At 42.5% G+C, this 26439-nt stretch overlaps 1 protein-coding gene across 1 annotated transcript in view; it reads right to left on the minus strand.

Annotated features, from left to right (window-relative positions):
- The window catches only part of LOC137432858 (neuronal PAS domain-containing protein 3-like), a 330034-nt gene that overhangs the window by 21777 nt on the left and 281818 nt on the right, over positions 1 to 26439 (minus strand). Inside the window, exon 8 of the mRNA XM_068125156.2 lies at positions 19549 to 19655. Coding sequence (XP_067981257.2) covers positions 19549 to 19655 — 107 coding nt within the window. The remainder of the gene's footprint in view (positions 1 to 19548; positions 19656 to 26439) is intronic.

The following is a 26439-nucleotide window of genomic DNA, read 5'->3' on the forward strand; positions in this document are numbered from 1 at the left end:
TGAATCGCGCGCCGTAACCTAACAGCCACTTTCCTTTATTCCCCATTATCTTCTCTTTAAACGACAAATAAGTACACCACAAATATCAATAATTTAAACACATTTTTAGTTACACTTTATTTTGGTTTCTTTATAATTTTCACGTCAATTTCCATTGCATTAAGATAGTGTACACACCTCTCTTTTTTTTCTTTTTTACAAGTTCGAGGCTCGTGTAAGAGCTAACATTAATCATAAAAACATAAACGGACATATAAAACATATAATAAAGGGAGTGGGAGACAAGATGGGGAGAGAGAGAGGGAAGCACACAAGCACAACAACAGTATAGAACAGGGACAAAGGGAGATCTGTGGGAGGGAGAGGGCTTGAGGGGAGGGGGCAGGGGAAGTGTGGGAGGTGGGAGAGTTATACAACAAATGGACACTGCGAGGACTTCCAGGAAGGAAGTCGGTATTTCAAAAAGGTGGATCTGGGGTGAATTAACGGGGGTAGAAAAGATCAAAGTTTTGGATGGGGGAAGATAAGAGATGGTGGTGAACAGCTGTTTTAAAGACATGGAGGGAGGAGTGGGATTGAAGAGAGTGAGGGAGTTTGTAGTGGAGTTTGTTGTGGCTAGGGTAGTGGAGCAGCAGCATCCAATGCCTTCATTCACTGGACTTCATTACCCCTCAGAACAGACAAGCGCTTACTGGCCACTAGCGTCCTGTGGACATTTAATCCCTCCGTCTGTCATCTGTCTTTACAAAACAATTATGCGTTCCCAGTGTTTCACCCACCCTCTACAGTCACCCACCCGAGACGCCACAAGTATTGCTCCCCTCTTTACCACCTCCTTTAGCGGTTGGGTTGCGGAAGCACGTCTGCTTCCATCCGGTAAGCAAGAGGCCGTTGACCCTCGTACTCTATCTTCTGTTCTTTTCTCCCTCCGCGGATGGTCTGATGGGTGCCCTATATTGTGTCTAGCCAGTAGATAAGGCATATAATTAAGTCTGCATCTTGTCCATTTCCTTCACTTTGTAAATATCGCTGCACCCTTCATTGCTTGCGATCACTTGTACATTTTAAATCTGCATTCCCCCATTAAAAATAACCTTACTCAAACTAAATAATTAAATTACTAAAGACTTAAATTGAGTACCAGTTTACTGGTAATTCTCCGTGTGTCGCAAGAGGTGACCAACAGGGTTGGCGGCAGGAAGGGCATCCATCCGGCCATAAAACATTGCTTCAAAAAGGGGACCACGGTGCCCGAAAAAGCCCAACCCCCGTTCTGTGGGGAAAAATGGCCTCTAAAGGTGGTTCTTTCTTTTATTCCCCCATTGTTCCCTTCGCATGCACTTTCCATCCTCCCTCCCCCCCAACCTACGAACATTAAAGTCCTTGAGTTCCCTCCCACCTTTGTATGATCCCGCTTGTATAAATAAATCCCTTGTTGATGTGACGTTCTTTTCCAATCTGTCTGTGTCCGTCATTTCCTCCATTGATCCAGCGCTGTTTGCACATTAGGTTGGACTTAGTCAGAGAGCCTACTACACTCTATTTCAACCCATAGCATACAAAAGGTTTGACCCCCTAGAGTTGTTGGGGGTATCAAGCTGAGTAAAAAAAAGTATGTAAGATTGACCCCCCCTGCTGGAACTAGTCACCAGACCCCCCTAAAATGACCCCAATAATGGGTTATTTCAACCCATCTCATACATGGACCAAATTTGGTTACAATATAGTGTCATGTCAGGACATTACAAAAATGTCAAATCTAACAACTTACCCTGCTGGAAAGGTGATGTTAGACCCCCCGCAAAGTACCCCCCAATAATGGGTTATTTCAACCCATCTCATACATGGACCAAATTTGGTCACAATATAGTGTCATGTTAGGACATTACAAAAACATCAAATCTAACAACTTACCCTGCTGGAAAGGTGATGTTAGACCCCCCGCAAAGTGCCCCCCCCTAAAAACGGGTTATTTCAACCCATCTCATACATGGACCAAATTTGGTCACAATATAGTGTCATGTCAGGACATTGCAAAAACATCAAATCTAACAACTTACCCTGCTGGGTAGGTGATGTTAGACCCCCCCCCCCCCCGGCCCCAAAGTACCCCTGTTTCAAGCCATCGTTTACATGAACCAACTTCGGTCACAATCATGTCATCAGGATATTACAAATTATCAAATGTAACAACTTAACAGCTTAAGACATGTCTGTACATTGACATACATCATCATTTAATGCCCCTAGTTTAGTAAAAGTATGCAAATGACCTTGCTAGGCCCTCCTTGGTAATATTTTTTGTAAACTACGGAAGCCAATAGAGGACAACCAATAAAATATTGTTGATGCACTTATAATAGCATGACATGATCAAATATAATATAATAATAGAAGCCTGAATGAAACCAATCAGAGATGATTGACTTGTAGGCATACTATCCTAAATTTCATGAGCATTATATGGTCAAATAGCAAATACATTTTGTATTTAACTTTCACAGATACTGAACGAGCCCCTCCTTGAGGAACTGCATATTCTAGATTTTCCAGTTTTTAAGCAACATGCTTTCATATAGTAAGTATGGAAACTTAATCTGAAGAATTTATGTTTTCCTCTTGACATTCCCCTCTTCTTTTGGTTAATAATGATAACAAAGTTGATATTTGTTCCACATTAGAGGATATTAAAATGTTTAACAATCAAACATTATTTGAAATGCATTGGTTTGATAATTTAAAATGTTTAATCTTATTACAAAGATTAACTAATAAAGCTCAGAAGCCTCTTACAATGGAGATTAATAGTTAAATCAAACTTCTATACTTGTAGTTGTAACTTGTAGTGTGTATGCTGATTTCATTAACCAACACTTGTAGTGTATGCTGACTTTATTTGATTTGTGATATTAATTTTCAGATACAGATGGACTCTGACAGAGATACCACAATGGATTGTGGTATAATATATATATAATTGTGTGTAGATTGTTTTGAGGAAGGGTCTAACATCACCCACCTTTTCCAGAAGGGTAACGTTAGATTTGTTATATTTGTACATCGTGACCAAATTTGGTTCATATATGCAATAGGAGATTGCGGGGGGTCTAACATCACCTACCCAGCAGGGTAAGTTGTTAGATTTGATGTTTTTGCAATGTCCTGACATGACACTATATTGTGACCAAATTTGGTCCATGTATGAGATGGGTTGAAATAACCCGTTTTTAGGGGGGGGCACTTTGCGGGGGGTCTAACATCACCTTTCCAGCAGGGTAAGTTGTTAGATTTGATGTTTTTGTAATGTCCTAACATGACACTATATTGTGACCAAATTTGGTCCATGTATGAGATGGGTTGAAATAACCCATTATTGGGGGGTACTTTGCGGGGGGTCTAACATCACCTTTCCAGCAGGGTAAGTTGTTAGATTTGACATTTTTGTAATGTCCTGACATGACACTATATTGTAACCAAATTTGGTCCATGTATGAGATGTGTTGAAATAACCCATTATTGGGGTCATTTTAGGGGGGTCTGGTGACTAGTTCCAGCAGGGGGGGTCAATCTTACATACTTTTTTTTACTCAGCTTGATACCCCCAACAACTCTAGGGGGTCAAACCTTTTGTATGCTATGGGTTGAAATAGAGTGTAGTAGGCTCTCTGACTAACTGGGTGATTATCATTCCCCAATTGATTGGCTCATTATGGTCCAGCATGCGCCAGTGCTTGCTCAGCTACCCTAATTAAGATCGGATTAAGATAATATTGGTGCATAGGCGAGGGCACATTCCCCAGTTGGAAAGTGCAGCACGTGGTGCAGGTAAATGGTAGTTAGACGGAGAACCCTGTAACCACGTGGTGGACCAATTGGCATTCGCGGTTGGCCTGCAACATGCCGTGGTACGAAGTTATTTGTGCTTGGTAGCCTCAGGCCCAGTAAGTTCAACAACAACTAGGGATTCCCCCTTGTAGTAAACCCGTAGCTTTAACAATATAATCATATAATATAACCATATAATCATGCTCAGATAACCATGTTCTGAATGTAATATAAACATGTTCTGCATTACTGCATATAATTGATCCACTATATAATATAACCATATAACCATGCTCATATAACACTGTTCTGTATGTGATATAACCATTATATAAGACTAGCTGAACGACCCAGCATTGCTTGGGAAAATTCAATGAAATATGCATTTTAATATTTCCTGCATCACAAATTGGGTAATGTTGGCCTTGAGGTTTCGTATGATGTCAATTTCAACTTATTTTTAGAGAAAAGTGTGAGTTATTTGAAAAAAGTGCAAAGGTGCCAATATTTTTGGCCAAAACTGTACATACATACATACACACATACATGCATACATACACACTGTACATGCATATATATATATATATATATATATATATATATATATACACACACAGACTTGGAATTTAATATGGAATTTTTTTTTTTCTTGTCTTGGGTTTACTTTCTGAACTCAGTATATCAATCTGGTGAGTTTCTTTTACGCTTTGGTGATTTCTTTGTTAAAAGAACCATGTCACTGATTGTCTGTCACAGCAAGAAGTCAATAACAGGATTATATCACAGGTGGCGTGACAAAATGTACGGACTGGTACATTTGACGATTGGCTTCACAATCGGGTATATAAGGGTTGTTGCATTCTGTATTGGTGGAAAGCAACTGCTGCACGTCTACAAAAGTTATTGCCGCTTCCTCTGGAGATGGTCCGTCAACTTGACAATGCTGTTTGTCATGGAGTAGTGGCTTTACGAAATTCCGGCATGAGACAGCGTGCGATTGCTCGGCAGTATCGCATCACTCAAGGTCAGGTGTCAAAGATCCTGAAACGAAATGCTCAGAGGGGTGTCCCTACTCCAATCCCCGCAGAACCATAAGGAGGGATGCTCGCCAGCTGCACCGGTTAGTCCGCACTGGCCGTACCAAGTCAGCTAATTGGCTTAGAGCTGAGTGGCAGCAACTGACAAATGTGCCTGTATCCAGAAGGCTAGTCAACCAACGACTGGTTCAACCAGGCTATCGTGCCAAGCGTCCCCTGAGAAAGCCAGGCCTGACCAGACAACACCGCCAGCGCCAATTGCAGTGGGCCAGAGAGCACCGTCAATGGCAGCCAGGATACTGGAATCACGTGATCTTCAGTGATGAGTCTAGATTTCTGGTCTATCGTCAAGATGGCCATATCCGTGTGCGCAGACAAGTGCATGAAGCCTACAACGAAGATTGTATAGTGCCAAGAGTCCAAGCTGGAGGTGGTGGGGTGACCGTTTGTGCTGCTTTTTCATGCAGGGGACAAAACTGACCTGGTTGTTCTGAATGGAAACCTGATCCAGTTCAAGTACAGGGCCATTCTGGAAGAAACATTGCTTCCATTTGCTCGTGCAGCCTTTCGAGGAAACTTTGTCTTCCAAGATGACAGGGCACGGCCTCATCATGCTCGCATGATCCAACACTTTCTTGCTGACTGTGGTGTAGAGCATATGGAGTGGCCTGCCATGTCCCCAGATATGAATCCGATAGAGAACTTGTGGGCAGAATTAACGCGTCAAATCGACAACTTGGACCAGCAGCCGACCTCTGTGCGTGAATTGCAGCAGGCTATTGTCACTGCATGGCAAGCGATTCCTGTCCAAACGTTGGCAAATCTCGTGAACAGCATGGCTCAACGTGTACGTGCTCTCCTGAATGCTCGTGGGGGTTACACGAAGTAACCACCTTTAGAGGCCATTTTTCCCTGCAAGCGGGGGTTGGCCTTTTTCGGGAACGTGGTTGTTGTTGTTTTTCGGTCCCCTTTTTGAAGCAATGTTTTACGGCAGGATGCCCTTCCTGACGCCAACCCTTTTTGCCGCCTTTAACGACAAACAGGGAATTACCAGTGAACTGGTCCTCAATTAGCCGACCTCGGAAGGATGACAGGCTGAGTCAACCCCCCTGGCGTTAATTCAGCGATCGACCGGGATTCGAACCGGGAACCCAGGATCCTAGGATCCTAAGCTAACACCCTAGCCACTAGCCCAACACCAGGGTTGGGGGTTACACGAAGTACTGAACTGTAATTTTACTGTCCGTAATCCCAGTCGTAATTTAACTTTTGTTTTCGTTAAAAAAAAATTCGCTAATGTGCAAAATAAAGAGATACTTCTGGAAAACGTACAGAAGTTTAACACAGTACTGTCCATGAATTGAGTTCGATATCAGTTTACATCACTTTCAAGGATCAATTTATTTGCTTTGAAATGTCAAATGTGGTTTTTGTTTCTTTTAAAGGTCACATTAACAAAATCGAGAATAATTTCAACATAATTCCAATTAACTTTTGGTTCTAAGTCATCTTGAAAAGTAAGTTCAGCCCCACAAAAAAATATTCCACATTAAATGCCAAGTCTGTATATATATATATATATATATACATATATATACATACATACATACATACATACATACATATATATATATATATATATATATATATATATAGATATATATATATATATATATATATATATATATATATATATATATATATATATATATATATATATATATATATATATATATATGTATATATATATATATGTATATATATATATACAGTATATGTATATATATATATATATATATATATATATATATATATATATATATATATATATATATATATATATATATATATATATATATATATGTTGGAACCCATCTGTGGATCGGTCCCATCGGCCGATGGGTCTGACCCATTTGCGGATCCGCAGATGGGTCGCCCATCGGCCGGATGCACGAGAAATGACAATGCAGACCCATCGGCCGATGGGTCTGCGCCATCTGCGGATGTGTTGTTCACCTTGAAGGAATGTGTATGCATCAATGGTAATCCTGGTGATCAGGTTTGTGATGAACTTGTTGCAAAAGTTATCGGCAGTAAACGCTCACTGGTTATTACGGACGAAAAGTACGACAAAATTGTTAGTCATCTAAGTAATCCTGGTGATCCAGTTGGCGCACACTTCAGACACTGGGTGAAATCTAAACAGTTTCAAGTCATGGATCTGCCGGTTCTTGGAGTAACAAACGCTCTTGTTTTCCCTGGTAAACCCAAAAAAGCTGGCGATAATATCAACAAATTCCTACCACATGTAATTCCAATGACTGTGTACCTGATTGAAGAGCACCATTCTGTCAACACATTCCTTCAAGGTGAACAACACATCCGCAGATGGCGCAGACCCATCGGCCGATGGGTCTGCATTGTCATTTCTCGTGCATCCACAGATAGGTCGCCCATCGGCCGATGGGCGACCCATCTGCGGAACAGCAAACGGGTCAGACCCATCGGCCGATGGGACCGATCCACAGATGGGTTCCAACATATATATATATATATATATATATATATATATATATATACAAACTGGTGGGAGTCTGGAAGGTCTGTCTCTGTGTCTGTGTGTGTGTCTGTCTGGGCCATAACATTTTTTTTTTTAACCATTTTAGATATTGACATCAAATTTTCACCAAAGCTTTATTATAATAATACAGAGAAGGAAAATTCATAATTTTGAAAAGGTCAAAAGGTTAAAGGTCAGTGTCACCTTAAATCATCAATTTTCATCTAGCTGACCTGAAATTTCATTTTACCATTTCAGTTTTGTCATCAAAGTTACAACAAAGCTTTATTATGAGAATATGGAGAAGAAAAATTAATAATTTGGTCAAAAGGTAAAAGGTCAGCATCCCATAAAATCATCAATTGTCATCCGATTGACTTGAATTTTTAAGAATTTACATATTGGGTCACTGAATTGGTTCACCAATCAAAAGCTAGAAGCTGATTGTTTTTTATTTTCAGATCAAAAGGTCAAGGTTGCCTAAAAATGCCAACTTTCACCTGATTGACCTGAAATTTAAAGAATTTGCTTATTAGGTCACTGAATAGGTTGACTAATCAAAGATCGAGTCGATTGTTTTTTTAGATCAAAATTTCAAAGGTCAAGGTTGCATAAAATTGTCAATTTTCATCCAATTGACCGGAAATTTTAAGAATTCGCATATTGGGTCACTGAAGTGGTTCACCAATCAAAAGCTACAAGCTGATTGTTTTTTTTAGATAAAAAGTTCAAAGGTCATGGTTGTATTAAATTGTCAATTTTCGTCCAATTGACCTGAAATTTTAATAATATGCATATTGGGTTACAGAATTGGTTCACAAATCAAAAGCTAGAAGCCGATTTTTTTTTTTTGATCTGAAGCTCAAAGGTCAAAGCTGCATAAAATCATCAATTTTCATTTTGTATTTTTTAAAAAACTGTCCGTTATTTTGAGCATACGGAAGAATAAGAACACATCTGCATACAAACGGACGTGAACGGGCTTTGTGTTTTCAGATGCTTTCTGGTTGCATTTGGAATTCAAAGACCATTTGTATTTCTTGCTCCATAGTTGAGCTGCAGGACCTGATCAAAAAATTTGTGTCATACACATGGCCATTCAATAACTTCCACGACTAGTAAAATCCCTGTAAAAAAAAGACCACGCGTGCATCCACTTAACCGTTATCAATGCTCCAATTTCCCACTTACCCTGACTTATTGTATAATCGCCCATTGAATGAGCCCACTCTCCTTCACTCTTCCCAGTCCTATTCATCCCTGAAGGCCTGTCAAAGTCAATAGACATTTTCAGCTACCGTACAGCAGTATCAAATCCCATGCCAACCTTTTCATTATTTTCAGCTGCCATGCAGCTCATTCCCTATAGTTTCTGTTGATCATATCCCATTCTTTTTATTCCTTTCCCTTTCTCCTGCCAGAAAGATCATAACCCAGAAGATCATACATAACCTGCCTTTGATTTGTTTGGCATTTTTCATGAACTGTGATACCTATTACGTAAAAATAAATTGTTTGTCCATTTTGAAGCAAAGGAATTTCTGCAGTTACAACCAGCATGACAAAATAACTTGCTGGAATGTACCATTCCCCCTGTAAAAACTGATAAGGGGAGGATGAATATTTGTGAATACATGTGTGATATACACAAATTAATGACCCTAATTGCCTGCGAGAAGAATGTTAGGGGGTAAACATTTATGCAAGAACATTTTAAAGGGATGGTGTCCACAGAATGTAGCTTTTACTAGTTGAAAATGTCTTTGGTTGTGTGGCCCCCTAGGTGATGAGGAATTTTGGTTTTGGCCCACAATAAAAAATAGTTAAGGACCCCTGTCTTAAAAGCTTCTTCGTTCACAGCTGTTATGCCTGGGCACTTGGCATATATAGAGCCTCGCGGGTCTGAAAACACCATAAAAACTTTTGGATACAAAGTCGAGGCTCATATAAGAGCTAACACGTATAAATATATTACAAAGGGAGCGGGAGACAAGAGGGGGAGAGAAGGAAGCACAACAACAGTAATTATCTTGCCGCCCGATGTTGCACCACCATTAAAGGATAGTGCAGATATTAAAGATACATGCCCAGTGAACTTAATTAACACTAAAATTAATACATTGGGTACAATGAGCTCCGTTACAAGGACATCAGGAGATATGTAGAAGAGAGAGAGTGTACATGGGATAAACAAGATGGACACCAAAGGGACTTTCAGGAAGGAAAACAGGTAATTTGTAGGAGGTGGGTTAAAACTTATGAAGAAAAGGAAGAAGCAGAACCCTCCTTCTCTATGTTCAGTGAAGCGACAGGTGGAATTTGCTAGCAATGGGTGGTATTTTGAAAGAAACCAGCGGTGTGTCTCCACGATGTTCACACGTCTTTTTATGACGTGGCAATGCTGAGTGAGCGACGTGGTAAGGTGACCTGAACAATGAGGTATTGCGTACGCAGTTCAGTCACCTGTGCTCCGTTACAGTGCTAATTCATGGGCAAATAAAAATAATAGCAGACTGTGTGCTTGTATGTGTGTGTGTGTGTGTGTGTGTGTGTGTGTGTGTGTGTGTGTGTGTGTGTGTGTGTGTGTGTGTGTGCGGATGACTGACTTTAATTGAATTTTTTTTTTTTTGTAGACTGAATCGAGGCTCGTGAAAGAGCTGACAACCGCGAGGGAAAGACAGCACAGGGGGACCACGAGGGAAAGACAGCACAGGGGGACCACGAGGGAAAGACAGTACAGGGGGACCGCGAGGGAAAGACAGCACAGGGGGACCACGAGGGAAAGACAGCACAGGGGGACCGCAAGGGAAAGACAGTACAGGGGGACCGCGAGGGAAAGACAGCACAGGGGGACCGCGAGGGAAAGACAGCACAGGGGGACTGCGAGGGAAAGACAGCACAGGGGGACTGCGAGGGAAAGACAGCACAGGGGGACCGCGAGGGAAAGGCAGCACAGGGGGACTGCGAGGGAAAGACAGTACAGGGGGACCACGAGGGAAAGACAGCACAGGGGGACCACGAGGGAAAGACAGTACAGGGGGACCGCGAGGGAAAGACAGCACAGGGGGACCACGAGGGAAAGACAGTACAGGGGGACCGCGAGGGAAAGACAGCACAGGGGGACCACGAGGGAAAGACAGTACAGGGGGACCGCGAGGGAAAGACAGCACAGGGGGACTGCGAGGGAAAGACAGTACAGGGGGACCACGAGGGAAAGACAGCACAGGGGGACCACGAGGGAAAGACAGTACAGGGGGACCGCGAGGGAAAGACAGCACAGGGGGACCACGAGGGAAAGACAGTACAGGGGGACCGCGAGGGAAAGACAGCACAGATTACTTTTATTCCACTATTTTGACCCTTATTTCAGTTCCATTGCAGCTTGTAACTGCCATGATTACATCTGTGTGAGGTTTGTCGCCTAATATGTAACCTCATGAGAAATACTTGGTGTGAAGTAATTTTCTAAAATGTGTCACTGCGTATGACGTCATTGACTTTAATTGAATACTTCTATTCCACTACGTGGTGTAAAATAATTATATTTGTGGGAGTCCAGAGGGAGTGTTGGGATGGAAGGAGGGATGAGAAAGGGTGGGGCAAGAGTCTGGAGGGAGGGGGAGTGAGAGATGGTGGGAGGGAGGGCAAGAGTGCGGTGGGAGTCTGGAAGGAGGAGCGTTGTGGTGTGAGAGGGCAGGGGTAGTGGTGGGATGAAGGAGAGGAATGGGGTGGGAGGAGCGACAAACGTTGCCAGGCAACGCCGGGTACTTTTGCTAGTGTGTAATAAAGATGGCTGTTATTTACATTTTTCTCTGTGTGAGGACTTCTCCTAATCATTCTATCCATGACAATTATGTGTTAACTCGATTTGAAAACTTTATAGAGCCTTCATTTGCTTCTCTGCTCTCTCTCTTTCTCTCTCTGCTTTTTCCCTGTCTCTGTAAATCCTTAACTGCAAAAGACATGTGCGTTCTCGCGAACATGCGCACACACTTGCTCAACTCGCCGCCCAATGTTCACCACAATTTCGCGGTGGGGGGTATACATAGCTCAGAGCTCTGGTTCTGAATCATAGGAAGAGTGAAACACAATTAGCCTTTTTAAAGTCCATGAAATAATTTAAATTGAAAGAACAACTTAAACTTTTTCCGTCACTGGGGACGGATACCTTTGCTTGCTTTCCTGTTACTGGAGACGAGTACTTTCGCTAATCTATATGTATAAAAGAAAGTTTTGTTTGTTTGTTTGTTTGTCTGCACGCGCTAATCTCCTGAACGGTGAAAGATAGGAGGAAACCTCTGAAACCAAAAATGTCGGGACAGGCCCCGGGAAGGTTATAGGCTAGGTGGCGAGGCCGGTCGAGGCCGCCTCACCCGGGCTCGGCCCATTTCGCAATTAAAAGCTGAGCTGAATTACAGTAGTCAATCTTCTACGGCCGCGAGTAAAAGCTGAATTATAGTAGTAAATGAACGAAATGCGGCCGCGGCCGGATAGTCAAACTCCGCTGCTTCGCAAGGCCGTGTTCTATTCCTTTTTGATCTCACAGATAAATCTCACAGAATCAGAATCACAGCTTCTCTTGAATCAATCTCACGTAATAACAAAAGAACCCGCGCAACGCCGGGTGCATTCAGCTAGTCTACTATATAAGAGAGCCGTTGCTCTGTCTGTGTGTGTCGCCATCTTTCTCAGAGATGGCTGAACGGATGTTCGTCAAACTTTCAGAGGTCCATCAGTGAGTGTCAGGGAGTGTTTTAGGCAAAAAAGAAAAAAAAGAAGAAAAAAAAGCTCGTTTTTAACATTTTTTTAAAAATCACTCTTTCATGCCCGAGCTTTTTGATTAATGACAGTTATAATTATATACAAGTACACATTCATATAAATAAATAGAAAATAATTCGCAAACATTTGAACACAAATAAATCAAACTGTTCTGGAAGTGTACGATGTTGGTAGTAAGGCTTCTTCTTCTTCCTGAACCTCATCATACTTAACTCAGAAACGAGATCAACTGTACATTCACCAGCATATATTCAACAAAAAGGGAAAATGATGATTTGACATTTGTGATGGATTCTGATTTGGATGTAATTGGTTTTCCATTATATTTGCCCTCATTTCAAATATGTTAATGCTTCTTTTTCCCTTGAACAATGCCGGGTACTCCAGCTATAAACACCTATATACTGTACTTGGGGTACAAATACAAATACAACTTTGCCTGGGGGGTAACATAGGCTATGTGGCTGCGGCCTCATTCGGGGATGTGGGGGACCAGGAGAGAGGCGTAAATTCTCGATGTAAATGTGTACCGTGTAGCGCCACCTGGTGTTGGTGGCAGAGGATATTACAATTTTCCTTTTTACCTGGGCAACACTGAGGTAAGAGGACATTACAATTTCCTTTTTACCTGGGCGACACTGGGGTTAAAGCACTCTTTGCACAGGTACATTTTTTTCTCCTTCTCATCCCCCTCCCCCAAAACGGAGGGGCTTGTCAAAGCCACCCCCCCCCCCCCCAAATATGCATATGTAGTATATATTTCGCCTCCCTCACCCCTCACCTCACCTCTCGCACCCTTACCCCTTCCACTCCCCACATCCCTTCCTCACCTCTCCCTCTCCTGCCTCCTCCCTCCTCCTCCTCCCCTGCCCCCCCCCCCCCCCCCCGGGCAACGCTGGGTACTCTTGCTCGTACCAAATATTTCAAAAAATATACATGATGCTTTCATGGTTAACATTCGGCATTAAAGGATAGAGCACGGACAAACTGCATCAGATAGCTTCCATTCGGAAGAGTAAATGTCTAATTTAATGCCCCCCCCCCCCCACCTAAATGTGAAATGAAAAGCGACGTCATCAATATGGCGTCTCGATTACTCAGAGTGCTTTGGGATGTGACGTCACTTCATCAAAGCTCAGTGGCCGTGCGTGCCTGGTCAAATTCCGGCGTTGTCTCACGTATTTGTCTGCATGTGCGTGCGTGGTTCGTGTTACAGTTCTTCCACAAGCCTTCGACCTTGTAAAAATAAATAAAAGTAATCACTCAGTTCGACACCACAAAACAGCGGTGCCATGCCCGAACCGAAAGAACAAATTTAGCAAACCAAGTGACAGCCACAAACGGATTTGAATAAGTACAAAGACTGTTGGCAGAGTCTTGTATACAGTGCATTCAGAAAGTATTCAGACCCCTTCACTTTTTTCACATTTTGTTATGTTGCAGCCTTATGCTGAAATCGATTAAATTCATTTTTCCTCATCAATCTACACTCAATACCCCATAATGACAAAGAGAAAACAGGATTTTAGAAAGTTTTGCAAATTTATTAAAAAGAAAAACTGAAATATCACATTTACATAAGTATTCAGACCCTTTGCTATGACACTTGAAATTTAGCTCACGTGCCTCCCATTTCTCTTGATCATCTTTGAGATGTTTCTACACCTTGATTGGAGTCCACCTGTGGTAAATTCAATTGATTGGACATGATTTGGAAAGGCACACACCTGTCTATATAAGGTCTCACAGCTGACAATGCATATCAGAGCAAAAACCAAGCCATGAGGTCGAAGGAACTGCCTGCAGAGCTCAGAGACAGGATTGTGTCGAGGCCCAGATCTGGGGATGTCTACAAAAAAAAATTCTGCTGCATTGAAGGTTCCAAAGAGCACAGTGGCCTCCATAATTCTTAAATCGAAGAAGTTTGGAACAACCTTCCTAGAGCCTTCCTTCCTAGAGCTGGCTGGCCTAGAGCTAGAGCCACCTTCCTAGAGCCTTCCTTCCTAGAGCTGGCTGGCCTAGAGCTAGAGCCACCTTCCTAGAGCCTTCCTTCCTAGAGCTGGCTGGCCTAGAGCTAGAGCCACCTTCCTAGAGCTGGCCGCCCGGCCAAACTGAGCAATCGGGGGGAGAAGGGCCTTGGTAAGAGAGGTGACCAAGAACCCGATGGGCACTCTGGCTGAGCTCCAGAGATCCTGTGTGGAGATGGGAGAAACTTCCAGAAGGACAAACATCACTGCAACAATCCACCGATCTGGGATTTATGGCCGAGTGGCCAGTCGGAAGCCTCTCGTCAGTGAAAGACACATGAAAGCCCGCTTGGAAATTGCAAAAAAGCACCAAAAGGACTCTCAGACTGTGAGAAACAAGATTCTGTGGTCTGATGAAACTAAGATTGAACTGTTTGGCTTCCGTCTGGCCACTCTGCAGATTGATGAGGGATAAAAATAATTTAAACGATTTCAGCATAAGGCTGCAACATAACAAAATGTGAAAAAAGTGAAGGGGTCTGAATACTTTCTGAATGCACTGCATGTACTTACACACAGGAACAGGCAAGACCGTGTGGGGAAGAAACGTTGTTTTCAAACAGCGTTACCTGCGGCCTTTCTATTAACTCCACTGACCGCGTTTGTGCAAGATAGCACCATTAAGCTGTCACAACACGTGGAGACAACCACATTCCAGCTCAAGGTCTGGCTAAAGGGCAGAAAGCTTCCGACGTCTTGGTTCCAGCAGCAGAGAGCCCAATTAAATTGAATGTTTCAATGGCTGCAGGCTTTGCGTTATATTATTAGTGTTGCAGTTTTAATCTCTCGGTAGCCTGATGAAATCTCGCTGCTTTCAAGGTTCAGACTATATGGCATGAATCTAAATGGGATGGCAATTCTGAGATAACACCTACCAAGAAAGAGCCGTTTCTGGAAAGGAAATGCAATTTTTTTTTCACAAGGCATTTAGCGTGACGACTTGCACCTTAGACAGGGAAGCAGAACAAATTACCTTCTGTTGTTGATTCTTTAGAGGGGTAGAGGAGGACGTTTTTTTATACAGGAAGCCTGGGAAGTCTCAAAACATTTGAAGCTCTCCATCATTGGCCTTGTGTGAGTCCCGCGTCAAAAAGAAAAGAAAAGTAGGAGAACCAAATAAAGAATTACCGCCTGTTGGAAATCTCACGGAATGTTGTAAATTGATCTTCGGGAGAGAGAGAATGGTGTCCTGTGTTTGACCAGACTCTGGTTTTGTCGACATTTGTACGTTATCTGCACATGTTCGGAGCATGTGACACCAAATTTTGTTACTGACACTTGCTCTTGAAATTGTCAATGACAGCCAATCTGTTAGGCCATTGGAAGATTTACAGTTAGACTTGGCATGCATCGTAAGGTTAGAAGTTTTGTCAGAACTGGCGATGATGTAAACGTTTGTAAAAGATGACATCATTATATACACTGCCCATTTAAAGATGGTGCTTTGTGAAGATTCTGTTTGTATTTCTCTTGGTTCCAACGTTGTTCGTCACAAAGCATCGGGTGAAAGGTGTGGAATTGCCTCCCTACATATGTCCAATCTTCCTATCGAAAGAAAATCCTAAAAATAATAAATAAACAAGAAGACATCATGCAGAGCATGATACTTGCAAAATCCGCCACCCACCCCCAAGAAAAAAATATATTCCATTTATACAGCAAATTGTCCATTTCATTAAGATTAAAATTGACAATCTTGATCAAAGCTCGGGTCAACAGGAAGAAAAGTGACGATTTTTCAGATGAAAAATGATGATTTTGTAAGGTTGACCTTCAGTTGACCTTTGACTTTTTGACCTCAACAATAATTAGTTTCCCTATTTAATTTAGTGACTCAATGTGCAAATGCTGTTCAATTTTCAAGTCGATCGGATGAAAATTGAGGATTTTAAAAACTTGGCCTATGTTGACCTCAAAAATAGTTGGTGGTTGAATTCAGTGACCATATATGTAAATACTCTCAGAATTTCAAGCCTATCAAATGAAAATTGAGCATTTTAGAAATGTGGCCCATGTTGACGTTTTGGCCAATGTTGACCTCAAATATACTTGGTGGTTGAATTCAGTGACCAGATATGCAAGTCCTCTTCAAATTTCAAGTCAATTGGATGAAATTGAGGATTTTAGAAATTTGGCGTATGTTGACCATATGTTGACCTCAAACATACTTGGTGGTTGAATTCAGTGACCAGATATGCAAGTCCTCTTGAAATTTCAAGTCGATCGGATGAAAATTGAGGATTTTAGCAATTTAGCAAAGTTGGTGACCTTTGGCCTATGTTGACCTTTTGACCTATTAAACCCAAAAACAATAGTCTTCTTGCTTTTGATCAACTCTACCATTTGGTGAAGTTTCGTGAAGATCGGTTGAAAATTGTGATCTGTAGGCTGGTGACAAACAGACAAACAGACAAATGAAAAATCGGTCAGAGACCGAGGACTTGCCTGAATTTTCTTTTTTATCGGCCATTTAGGACAAATATGGCGGCCGAACCACGTGACTGATGACGTCATCATTAACATATTTTATTCCCCATGGAGAGTTCTTTACAATGAGCCATGTCTCAATTTTTTATATTCAGCACTTTCGGAGATATGGAGGTGCACATTTTTTCGGTTTTTCCAAGATGGCGGCCGAACCACGTGACTGATGACGTCATCATTCACATATTTTATTCCCCATGGAGAGTTCTTTATAATGAGCCATGTCTCAATTTTTTCAGTACAGCACTTTCGGAGATATAGAGGTGCAAAATTTTTCGGTTTTTCCAAGATGACGGCCGAACCACGTGACTGACGTCATCAATTGGGCACAGTCTCTTCCAGGGCAAGACAAATACGGGTGCAAAGTTTGGCGATTCCATGTGCAACGGTGTAGACGTAGTGCTGCAAACAGACAGACAGACAAACAGACAGACAGACAAACGAACAGATCAACATACTTGCCGGAATCTTTTCCGGCAAGTAACAAACAAACAGACAGACAGACAGAACCACAAACACAACCGACCAATATACTTGAAAAATCTTCGATTTTGCAAGTAACAAGAAGACGTCGTATGGAGCACGATACTTGCAAAACCCGCTTTCCCCCTCCCCCAAGAAAAAAAATTATATTGATACAGCAAATTGTCCATTTCATCAAGATAAAAATTGACAATCTTGATCAAAGCTCAGGTCAATAGGAAGAAAAGTGACGATTTTTCAGATGATAAATGATGATTTTGGAGGGTTGACCTTGAGTTGACCTTTGACCTTTTGACCTCAAAAATAGTTACTTCCCCTATTTAGTGACTCAATCTGCAAATGTTGTTCAATTTTCAATTCAATCAGATGAAATTTGAGGATTTTTTTATACTTGGCCTATGTTGACCTCAAAAATACTTATTGGTTGAATTGAGTGACCAGATATGCAAGTCCTCTTCAAATTTCAAGTCAATTGGATGAAAAATGAGGATTTTAGAAATTTAGCAAAGTTGGTGACCTTTGGCCTATGTTGACCTTTTGACCTTTTGACCCCAAAAACAATAGGCTTCTTGCTTTTGACCAACTCTACCATTTGGTGAAGGTTTCGTGAAGATCGGTTGGAAATTGTGACCTGTAGGCCGGTGACAAACAATCAAACAGACAGACAAACAGACAGACAGACAAACAGACAGAGACAGACAGACAGACAGAACCACAAACGCAACCGACCAATATACTTGAAAAATCTTCGATTTTGCAAGTAATAAATCTTGCTCTTTCCTTTAGTCCTTTTAAGGTGGTGACCCACCGCCATGTTGTTTTTTCTTCCATGTATAACTTTGATCTTCTATATCCTCAATGTGCTTTCCCCTCCATTCACCTATAACTTCCTCTGTTTGTCACAACCCTATTTATTGGCTGTCGTGTCTGTTATTATGCCCCTCGTCCATCTGTCATCTTCTATCCCACCGTGCTGTGTCTGTGTCCCTAATTATTGTCATGTCTGTCTGTCCTCTGCCAATTTGTGCCATTTGGGTTTCTCTTCTCCAATGCCAGTCCACTGCCCTCTCTCCGTTTGCCATTTAACTACTCTGTGATCCGTGACCCCTGCACTACAAACAGGAAGAGAGGAGGACGGAGCAGATGGAACGTTGCAGAGTTTTGTTTAAACTAAAATTGCATCCATAAAATATGACCTTATGAACATTCTACCTCACAAAAGCAATTTAAATCTTATTGATTTTATCAGGAGAGGAAGATGGTGAGATCAATAATCCAGACCCAACATCTCACTTTTATAAGAGTCTGATAAAATAATGTGTACGTCGTGGTTAAAATGATCGGGTTTCATAAAAACTTATCATAATTTTGAAAAATCACAGTTTTAATCATAAAATTACCAGTGATGTGAATAAAAGCAGAGAGGATCTGAGCACATGGGTAGTTGGAAGATGGAAAACAGGGTTGGGGGGGGGGGGGGGGAGGTTGGGGGGGTTAGTGGGGTGGTGAGGGGTGAGGAGGCATCATAAAGGCTTGGGAGGATGAACATCGTGAATGAGATAGAATGGGGAGAGAAGTGTCATACACATAGAGAAAGAGGTTGTGGGGGGAAGGGGAGGGGTGGTCGGGTGGTCATGCACACAGAAGTGAGGCGACTAGGGGTTATGCACATATCAGGTTAGGTTGGGATGGGGGGGGGGGGCTGTGTAACACCCACAATGAGTGAGACTGGGGAAGAGAGTGGAGCTTGGGTCACATGCACAATGAAAGTGAAGTGGAGAAGAGGAGGCAGTGATACAATGCAAATGAGACAGAGAGGGGGAGTATGTCATAGTCATAGTGATTGAGATTGAGTAGGGAAATGGGGGGTTACATGTACAGCTGGTGAAGTGAATGAGTCACAAGTATAACGAGAGAGAAAGAGTGGGGGTATGCACACAGTATGAGGTGGTGGGGGCAAGGAAGGTCATGTGCTCATCAAATGAGGAGGAGAGAGGGAGGGGAAGAGGGGAAGGGTCACACTTGCAGAGATGCAGTGAGAAAGGTGAAAGAGGTTGATGCACATATCAAGTAAGACAAAGGGCTGACCCCAATAGTGAGTGATATGGAGAGAGGGGACGCTGGTGGGGGTCACGCACACAACACAATAGGTGAGATGGTATTGGGGGGGTAGGGGAGGGGTTATCATTGATGCACAACTAGCCTAGGTTTGGGGGGGGGGGGGAGGGTAGACACACAATGAGTGACTTGAGGGTGGGGATGGAAGGATGTCATGAGCACAGCAAGTGATGTGGAAGATCATGTGGAATGTGAATGTAACAAAGGTACTTTAGAATTGTGAAAACCATACAATGAGTGTGGCAGTCCCGGAGACCATCACCATCATGGGCGTGCACGAAATGGTAGCAGTTTTTGCCAACCAGCTCAGCTGCTGTGAGGTCCATGTAATCACTGACTCTGCACACCACGTGCAAAACCAAGCACACACACACACACACACACACACACACACACACACACACACACACACACACACACACACACACACACACACACACACCGTTTATATTGTGATCTGCACACACTGAAGTTGGCATGCACTTCTCCAAATTAGCCAAAATGTATTCCCAGTGAATACCAAACAAAAGGTTCATCAATTAATACATTGGGTACACCTTTCTTCAATAGCCATTGCAGCCCACCATTTATGACTTACAAACACCAAATTTCACTTCATACAGAACAGCAAATCAAATCAAAGTCTTATATAGAAATATTATAATCCACCTTTCAGGTAGCACTTCAGTTACACAAAGCAATGCACAAACAGAAACATAATCAACCACCTCATTATTGAGGAAGGAAAAGGAACTACTTCATGCAGTGGTTCAATATTGGCTTGTTCGATAAACCACAAAACACTGATGTCATAATGGTTGTGGGAGGATCAGAGTGGAGACTCCATGTTTTGGTCCTTGCCCACGACTTGGAAATTACACTCAATATCTACACAAAGTTGATGATCTACTATATAAGAGAGATGTCTGTCTGTGTGTCTGTCTGTGTGTCGCCATTTTTTTCAGAGATGGCTGAACGGATCTTCGTCAAACTTTCAGAGGTTCATCAGTGAGTGCCTGGGAGTGTTTTAGGCAAAAAAAAAGAAGTGAAAAAGATGGGTTTTTAAAAAGTTTTTTTTGTTTTTAAAAATCGCTCGATAGTGCCGAAGCCTTTTAAAATTAATGACAGTTATATACAAGTACACATTCGCATAAATAAATACAAAACAATCACCAGACATTTGAATACAAATAAATCAAACAACACCGGAAGTGTACGAATTTGGTAGTACGGCTTCTTCTTCTTCCTTATCGGCATCACACTTAACTCAGAAACGTGAGCCACATTCACCCACCAGCATATACATGAACCCCCTTCCTCTCCTGCCTCCACCCCCTACCCTCCTCTTACCCCCCTTCCCCCCTTTCCCCCTTCACCCTCCCCCCTTCTCTCCTCCCCCCCTCTGCCCCCCTCTGCCCCCCTCCCCCACCATCCCCCACCCGGCAACGCCGGGTACTTCTGCTAGTAATAATATAAAGGGAGGTGGTAATGGGTGGTTGGTGTGTGGCACTTAATAATGGCACCGCAACCTTCATTGTGATGAATGACTGGTCATACAAGAACTTTTTGGACATTCAACTCAGCATATGAAATTATTGGCTTGGGCTGTGTTAGTTCACTAGTGCAAGGGATATAAAGAGAAGCTTCTTTGGCAGTAATGACGGTTTAATTAGTCAAGAGACTACAGAATGTTTATTGTAAACCAATGATTCGTGCTCTCTCCTCAACACACTGACATTAATGGCAGAATGAAAACCTGAATATTGATCCTTGGAAATGGTTGGGATCATTTCAAGGAGAGATGGATCAAGGCCAAAATAAATCAACGAAGGATATTAAAGATACATGACCAAACATAAATGGGTGTTTAAGACTTCTACAAATTAATATTGAAAAATGAATGTTATCGATTTCCTCTTGCTTGTTACATCCCAGTAGTTTGACAGCAGGTAAAGTTTAAAGCAAAGCAATCGTAATTTCCAATTATTTGAAGCAAAACAAAACAAATACATCATAAAAACGGGGACGCATCTCCAAATGCAAAGCCTGTCCTCATTCCCTTTGTACTCAAACTAAACTTGATGAAAACAACAGATTTAAAAAATGTATATTTTATTAACAAGTACACCCACTCCGTACGGGAGCGGCAGGAAGGGTCATGGTATTTTCTTTCCTCTCTGGGATATATAGATTACAGTAGATCTAGGCTCGGGTCTCAAGAACAACAGGGGTGTGTTGAATTAGCAAGTTTCTTTTAGAGCGCTCGCCAAGTGGTTTGGGCAAGGACTCAATTCAAAACCGTTAATTAAAGGAACGGCTGACTTGGCGAGGGCTTTCGCTAGTTGCTTGGTAACTGAACACACCCCGGGTTTCCTCCTTTTCAGTTTCGTGTTAACCAGCAGTAGCGACTGGTTGAAAAGGTAAGCACATGTGTTTGTGGTTTATAATATTTTTGGGATGCCCCACAAAACTCTCTGATAAGCTATTTATAAATGTTAACATGGCATTTGTTCAAGGAGGAAAAACCCCTTGGGTAACGAGGATACTATTAGTATTAATTACCTCCGCCACCAAAGGTGGATGGAGGTTATCTTTTCACCCCTGTCTGTCTGTTTGTCTGTCCGTTTGTGAACAAGATATTTCAAAACGTTGTGGACAGATTCGGACGAAATTTGCCAGAGAGGTAGCATATGTGACAAGGACGAAATGGTTAGATTTTGGTGAAGATCCGGATTCACATCTCAAAAAGTTGGAGACGGATTTGGACTAAACTTGGTGGACCGGTTGAGTGTCTGACAAGTACAAACAGATTCGATTTTGGTGAAGATCTGAATATGGATTCGGATATGAGAATTATTTAATTTTTAAGTGATTCTTCACCATTTGGAGATAGGGCTAAAACCAACATATAGCAGGATATCTCAAGAAGTTATGGATGGATTTTGACGAAACTTGTTGGACAGGTCGTGTGTGTCAAGAAAGAATCAATTCAATTTTGGTGAAGATCTGGATACGGAACCGGCTAGTAGAATTTATAAAGTGAATCTTCACCATTGAGAGATTGGGTGAAAAGCGATATATAACATGATATTTAAAAGAGTTATGGACGAGTTATGAATAAACTTGGTGGACGAGTTGGTTCGGTGACAAGAACAAGTCGATTCGATTTTGGTTCCGGTCTGAATCCAGATCCGGCCTCTCAGTGGGATACAAAACGTAAACTGTTCACTAGGCGGAGGTATACCCTCTACTGAGTGCCGTTATAGTTTTGTTTTGTAATAACATTAATATTACGCTGTTATCATTCGTGTTGTTATTATTTTTGTTATTAGAAACGGACTTGGAAAAATGCCATGATTAGCTGTCTTAACACATATACACCTTAACAGAGATTTCACCCAAGGTGGTAAATTCCCTTGGGGATGGGGCAAATTAATTCGCTCCAACATTCATTGTGTGACCCTTAATCCTCCTGTCAAGTTTGGTTTAGATTGGATAAGTAACAACTGAATGTATCGTGGTCAGACAGACAGATAGACCGACACAAAATTGCGTTTTTTAGTATGCTAGTTCACCCACTTTCTACGAGAGCAGCAGAAAGGGTCATGTTATTATACTTCGGGTGTATATATATATATATATATATATATATATATATATATATATATGTTGGAACCCATCTGTGGATCGGTCCCATCGGCCGATGGGTCTGACCCGTTTGCGGATCCGCAGATGGGCGACCCATCTGTGGATCCACAAACGGGTCAGACCCATCGCTGAGGGCCTCATAGAATCACATAGGGCCTCATAGAATCACACTGAGGGCCTCATAGAATCACATAATGCGTTATTGTGTTTATATAATTGACAATGCCCCGATTACGAAGCCACACCTTCATCTTTAGCTTTGGGGTGATTAAGGCATGCCAGGAATTGCTATATAAACAATGGAGAGCTGAGTCTGCCAGTGCCACCAGCGAAGTAGACCAGCGTTTTTAAATGGAGCGACATTATCTTATTTTTATCTTATCGACAAACGGTTATCGACAAACCACATGTCACGGACTGCTTTATAAACATTTATGACATCAATTGCTTATTTTTAGGTTCAAATAAACATACTCATCCATCATTGATGCATACACATTCCTTCAAGGTGAACAACACATCCGCAGATGGCGCAGACCCATCGACCGAAGGGTCTGCATTGTCATTTCTCGTGCATCCACAGATGGGTCGCCCATCTGCGGATCCGCAAACGGGTCAGACCCATCGGCCGATGCGACCGATCCACAGATGGGTTCCAACATATATATATATATATATATATATATATATATATATATATATACTGTATATATATACTGTATATATATATATATATATATATATATATATATATATATATATATATTTATTGTTGTAGATATGAGGATTGTGTTTTTTTTATTGTGTTTTTTTATTGTATAGTAAATTGTTGTTAAAATATCGCCCTCCTTACTCCAGTGTTGTATAAAGGTCAAAGGGCGTTCCCGTAGTTAGTTCCATAAAGCATACATGAAGGACACCATAATATCCCTGTTCAGTAGTTTATTTCCTTATTATGTGTATCAGGGTAAGGCCTTGTCTTCCATTAAGATGACACTCCATTGCACCAAGTGAAATAAGAGTAGATTCCGTTCACATTCCCTTTTCGTCAATTGCCATTCGCATTGCCAACTACAATTGCCTCCATTAAGCATGTGCTCAGCTCGGGGAAGAAGGGCATGCCCGCCCATCGTCATCAAGGGTGGAGTCAGAGGGCCTGTGCCCACCAATCAGGGCCGAAGCGAGCTCACCGAGGGGCGTGTCCTGAAGGCCGGCGGCTTGATCGCCTGAGGCGCTATAAAAGTGCACGCGCAAGAGCCGAGTGCATGGTTGGACCAAGCAAGAGAGAAAGAGGTGGTTGGACCAAGCGAGAGACGTGCAAAGAAAGGCGCGTCAGAACGTTGGTTGGTGGTTGGTGGCAGAAAGAGAGTTGGTTACAAAAGAGAGTGGGAGAAGTAAAGAGAAGTGAGGCGGAGTGAGGCAGAGTGAAGCCAAGAAAGACAGAAAGCCTTGTGAGGGTTGAGTTGAGGGGGAGCACAAAAAGGGACACCAAGAGTTGTGTCGACGCCACCGAGGTTTTCCTGCCAAGAACGCGAGGAGTCGGAGCTGTCACCTCCAGCCCTGCCGTTTGCAGGGACCTGACCCTTCCTCCCCCTCCAGCCATCCACCTCCTGCCATTCCTATCATCATCCCCCGTGTAAGTGTGTTCGTAGTCTGTCTTTTGTCTTGTCCCTGGGTATAAGTAAGCTTGTATAAGTTAATATTTGCACTGTCACCTGTTTTTTTCCATTTTCCCTGTATATAACCTTGACTGCTCCTTTTGCTTAGTGTGTGTAGATAATAAATCCTGTTACTCTTCTGTACGTCTTCTTCTTCTTCCTCTTTACATTCGGTCGCTTTAGAGGTTTCCCCATTGAATATCTGTGGCGCGATTCGGCCAACGTTCAGGAATCGGGTTAGTCGGGGTAACTGTTAGGGCCGCGGTGCCATCCGCTCGGCAAAACAACATTTTATCCGCGGTCCGTAACAATATATATATATATATATATATATATATATATATATACACATACATACATACATACATACATACATACATACATACGTATGTATATATATATATATATATATATATATATATATATATATATATATATATATATATATATATATATATATATATATATATATATATATATTTCTAAACATACACATACATCCAATACATACATACATCCATTCTAAACAATTCCCTGTAAATATTCCCATCTTCAAAAGGTTAAAGGTCGCACCCTAATTAGTCCATATACAACACGTAGGGCACCATAGGAACTCTAGTTATTTCATTAGTATGTGTTTCAGGTAAGGCTCTGTTTCCCATAGTTTGAATCTGCGTTGTATTAATTAAATAAGATAGGTCCTTCAATCCCGTGCATTTTGATCTCTCTCTCTCCAAGCTACTCCATCATGCGCACCTACAAGCGGGGGTTGTCTCTCTCTTGCTATTACGCGCCTTAGCGCTTGCTTGCTAGCAGCGTTCGCTGCATCAAACGCCATTGCGCACGCGGTCAGGCTGGCGAAGAAGGGCGGAGCGCGGGGAGGAGGCGTGGCCCCCCCGTCAACTCATCATCAAAGGTGGAGCCAGCGAGCCCTCGCCGACCAACCAGGGCTGAGGTAAGCTCGCTAGTGGGCGTAGCCCTATGAAGGCGGCTTGATTTCAACGCGCGAGATATAAGCGCGAGCGCGAAGCTCTATTACGGACTGCGCAGGGGAGGGTTGATTGACACGTTACGGAGAGGACAGCGCCGAGGAGCCATCAATCGTATCGGACTGCGCCGGGGAATTCTGTTGAACTGCAGCACGTTATGAACGTTGAGGGAGAGAAACCCGAATACCTTCCCCGATATATGAACCCCGCTAAGTAAGGTCCGCTCGCGTGCAACAATATACGAGCAGCGCTACTTCCCGGGTTTCGTCGCGGACCTGGAGTGTGGATCGGAACCGGAGCGGAGCGTGGATTGGAGCCGGAGCCCACGCCGTCCTTCTGCTTGGACCTTCCCTCCCTGCCACCATTACTCCTTCCATGTAAGTCTGTTTGTGTTGTCCTGGGGCGTGATCATTAAGACTGTTTAAGATTGCCCTGTGTCTGCTTCTTCCTCTTCCTTGTACATTCCCTTCTTTCGTTTCCTCTTCTAATTGTACAAAGTGTTAATAAATTGCCCTGTTCTTTCTGTTTTCTCCTTATTCGATCGTCTTCGTCTTTTCTCTCCATTGAGTACCTGTGGCACGATTCGGAACCGCTTTAATCGGGTTTAGTCCTTTTGTTAATGGCTCGGGCTTTGGATTGCTAACCGCTCGGCAAATTCCATCTTGTCCGTGGTCCGAACGGGAATTATCTCCCTGCTTTGCGGAGAGATTGGCACGCAGGTATTTGGGACCTCCATTGACCAATCACCCTGGCCAATCTCGACTGCAGAGGAGCGTTATAGTTTCCAGGATCGGGGGGACGGCCAGCTTAAAAGACAAGGGGATTAAC

The sequence above is a fragment of the Myxine glutinosa genome, chromosome 1 (assembly GCF_964187855.1).
Source record: "Myxine glutinosa chromosome 1, kmMyxGlut1.1, whole genome shotgun sequence".
Classification (NCBI taxonomy): Eukaryota; Metazoa; Chordata; class Myxini; order Myxiniformes; family Myxinidae; genus Myxine; species Myxine glutinosa.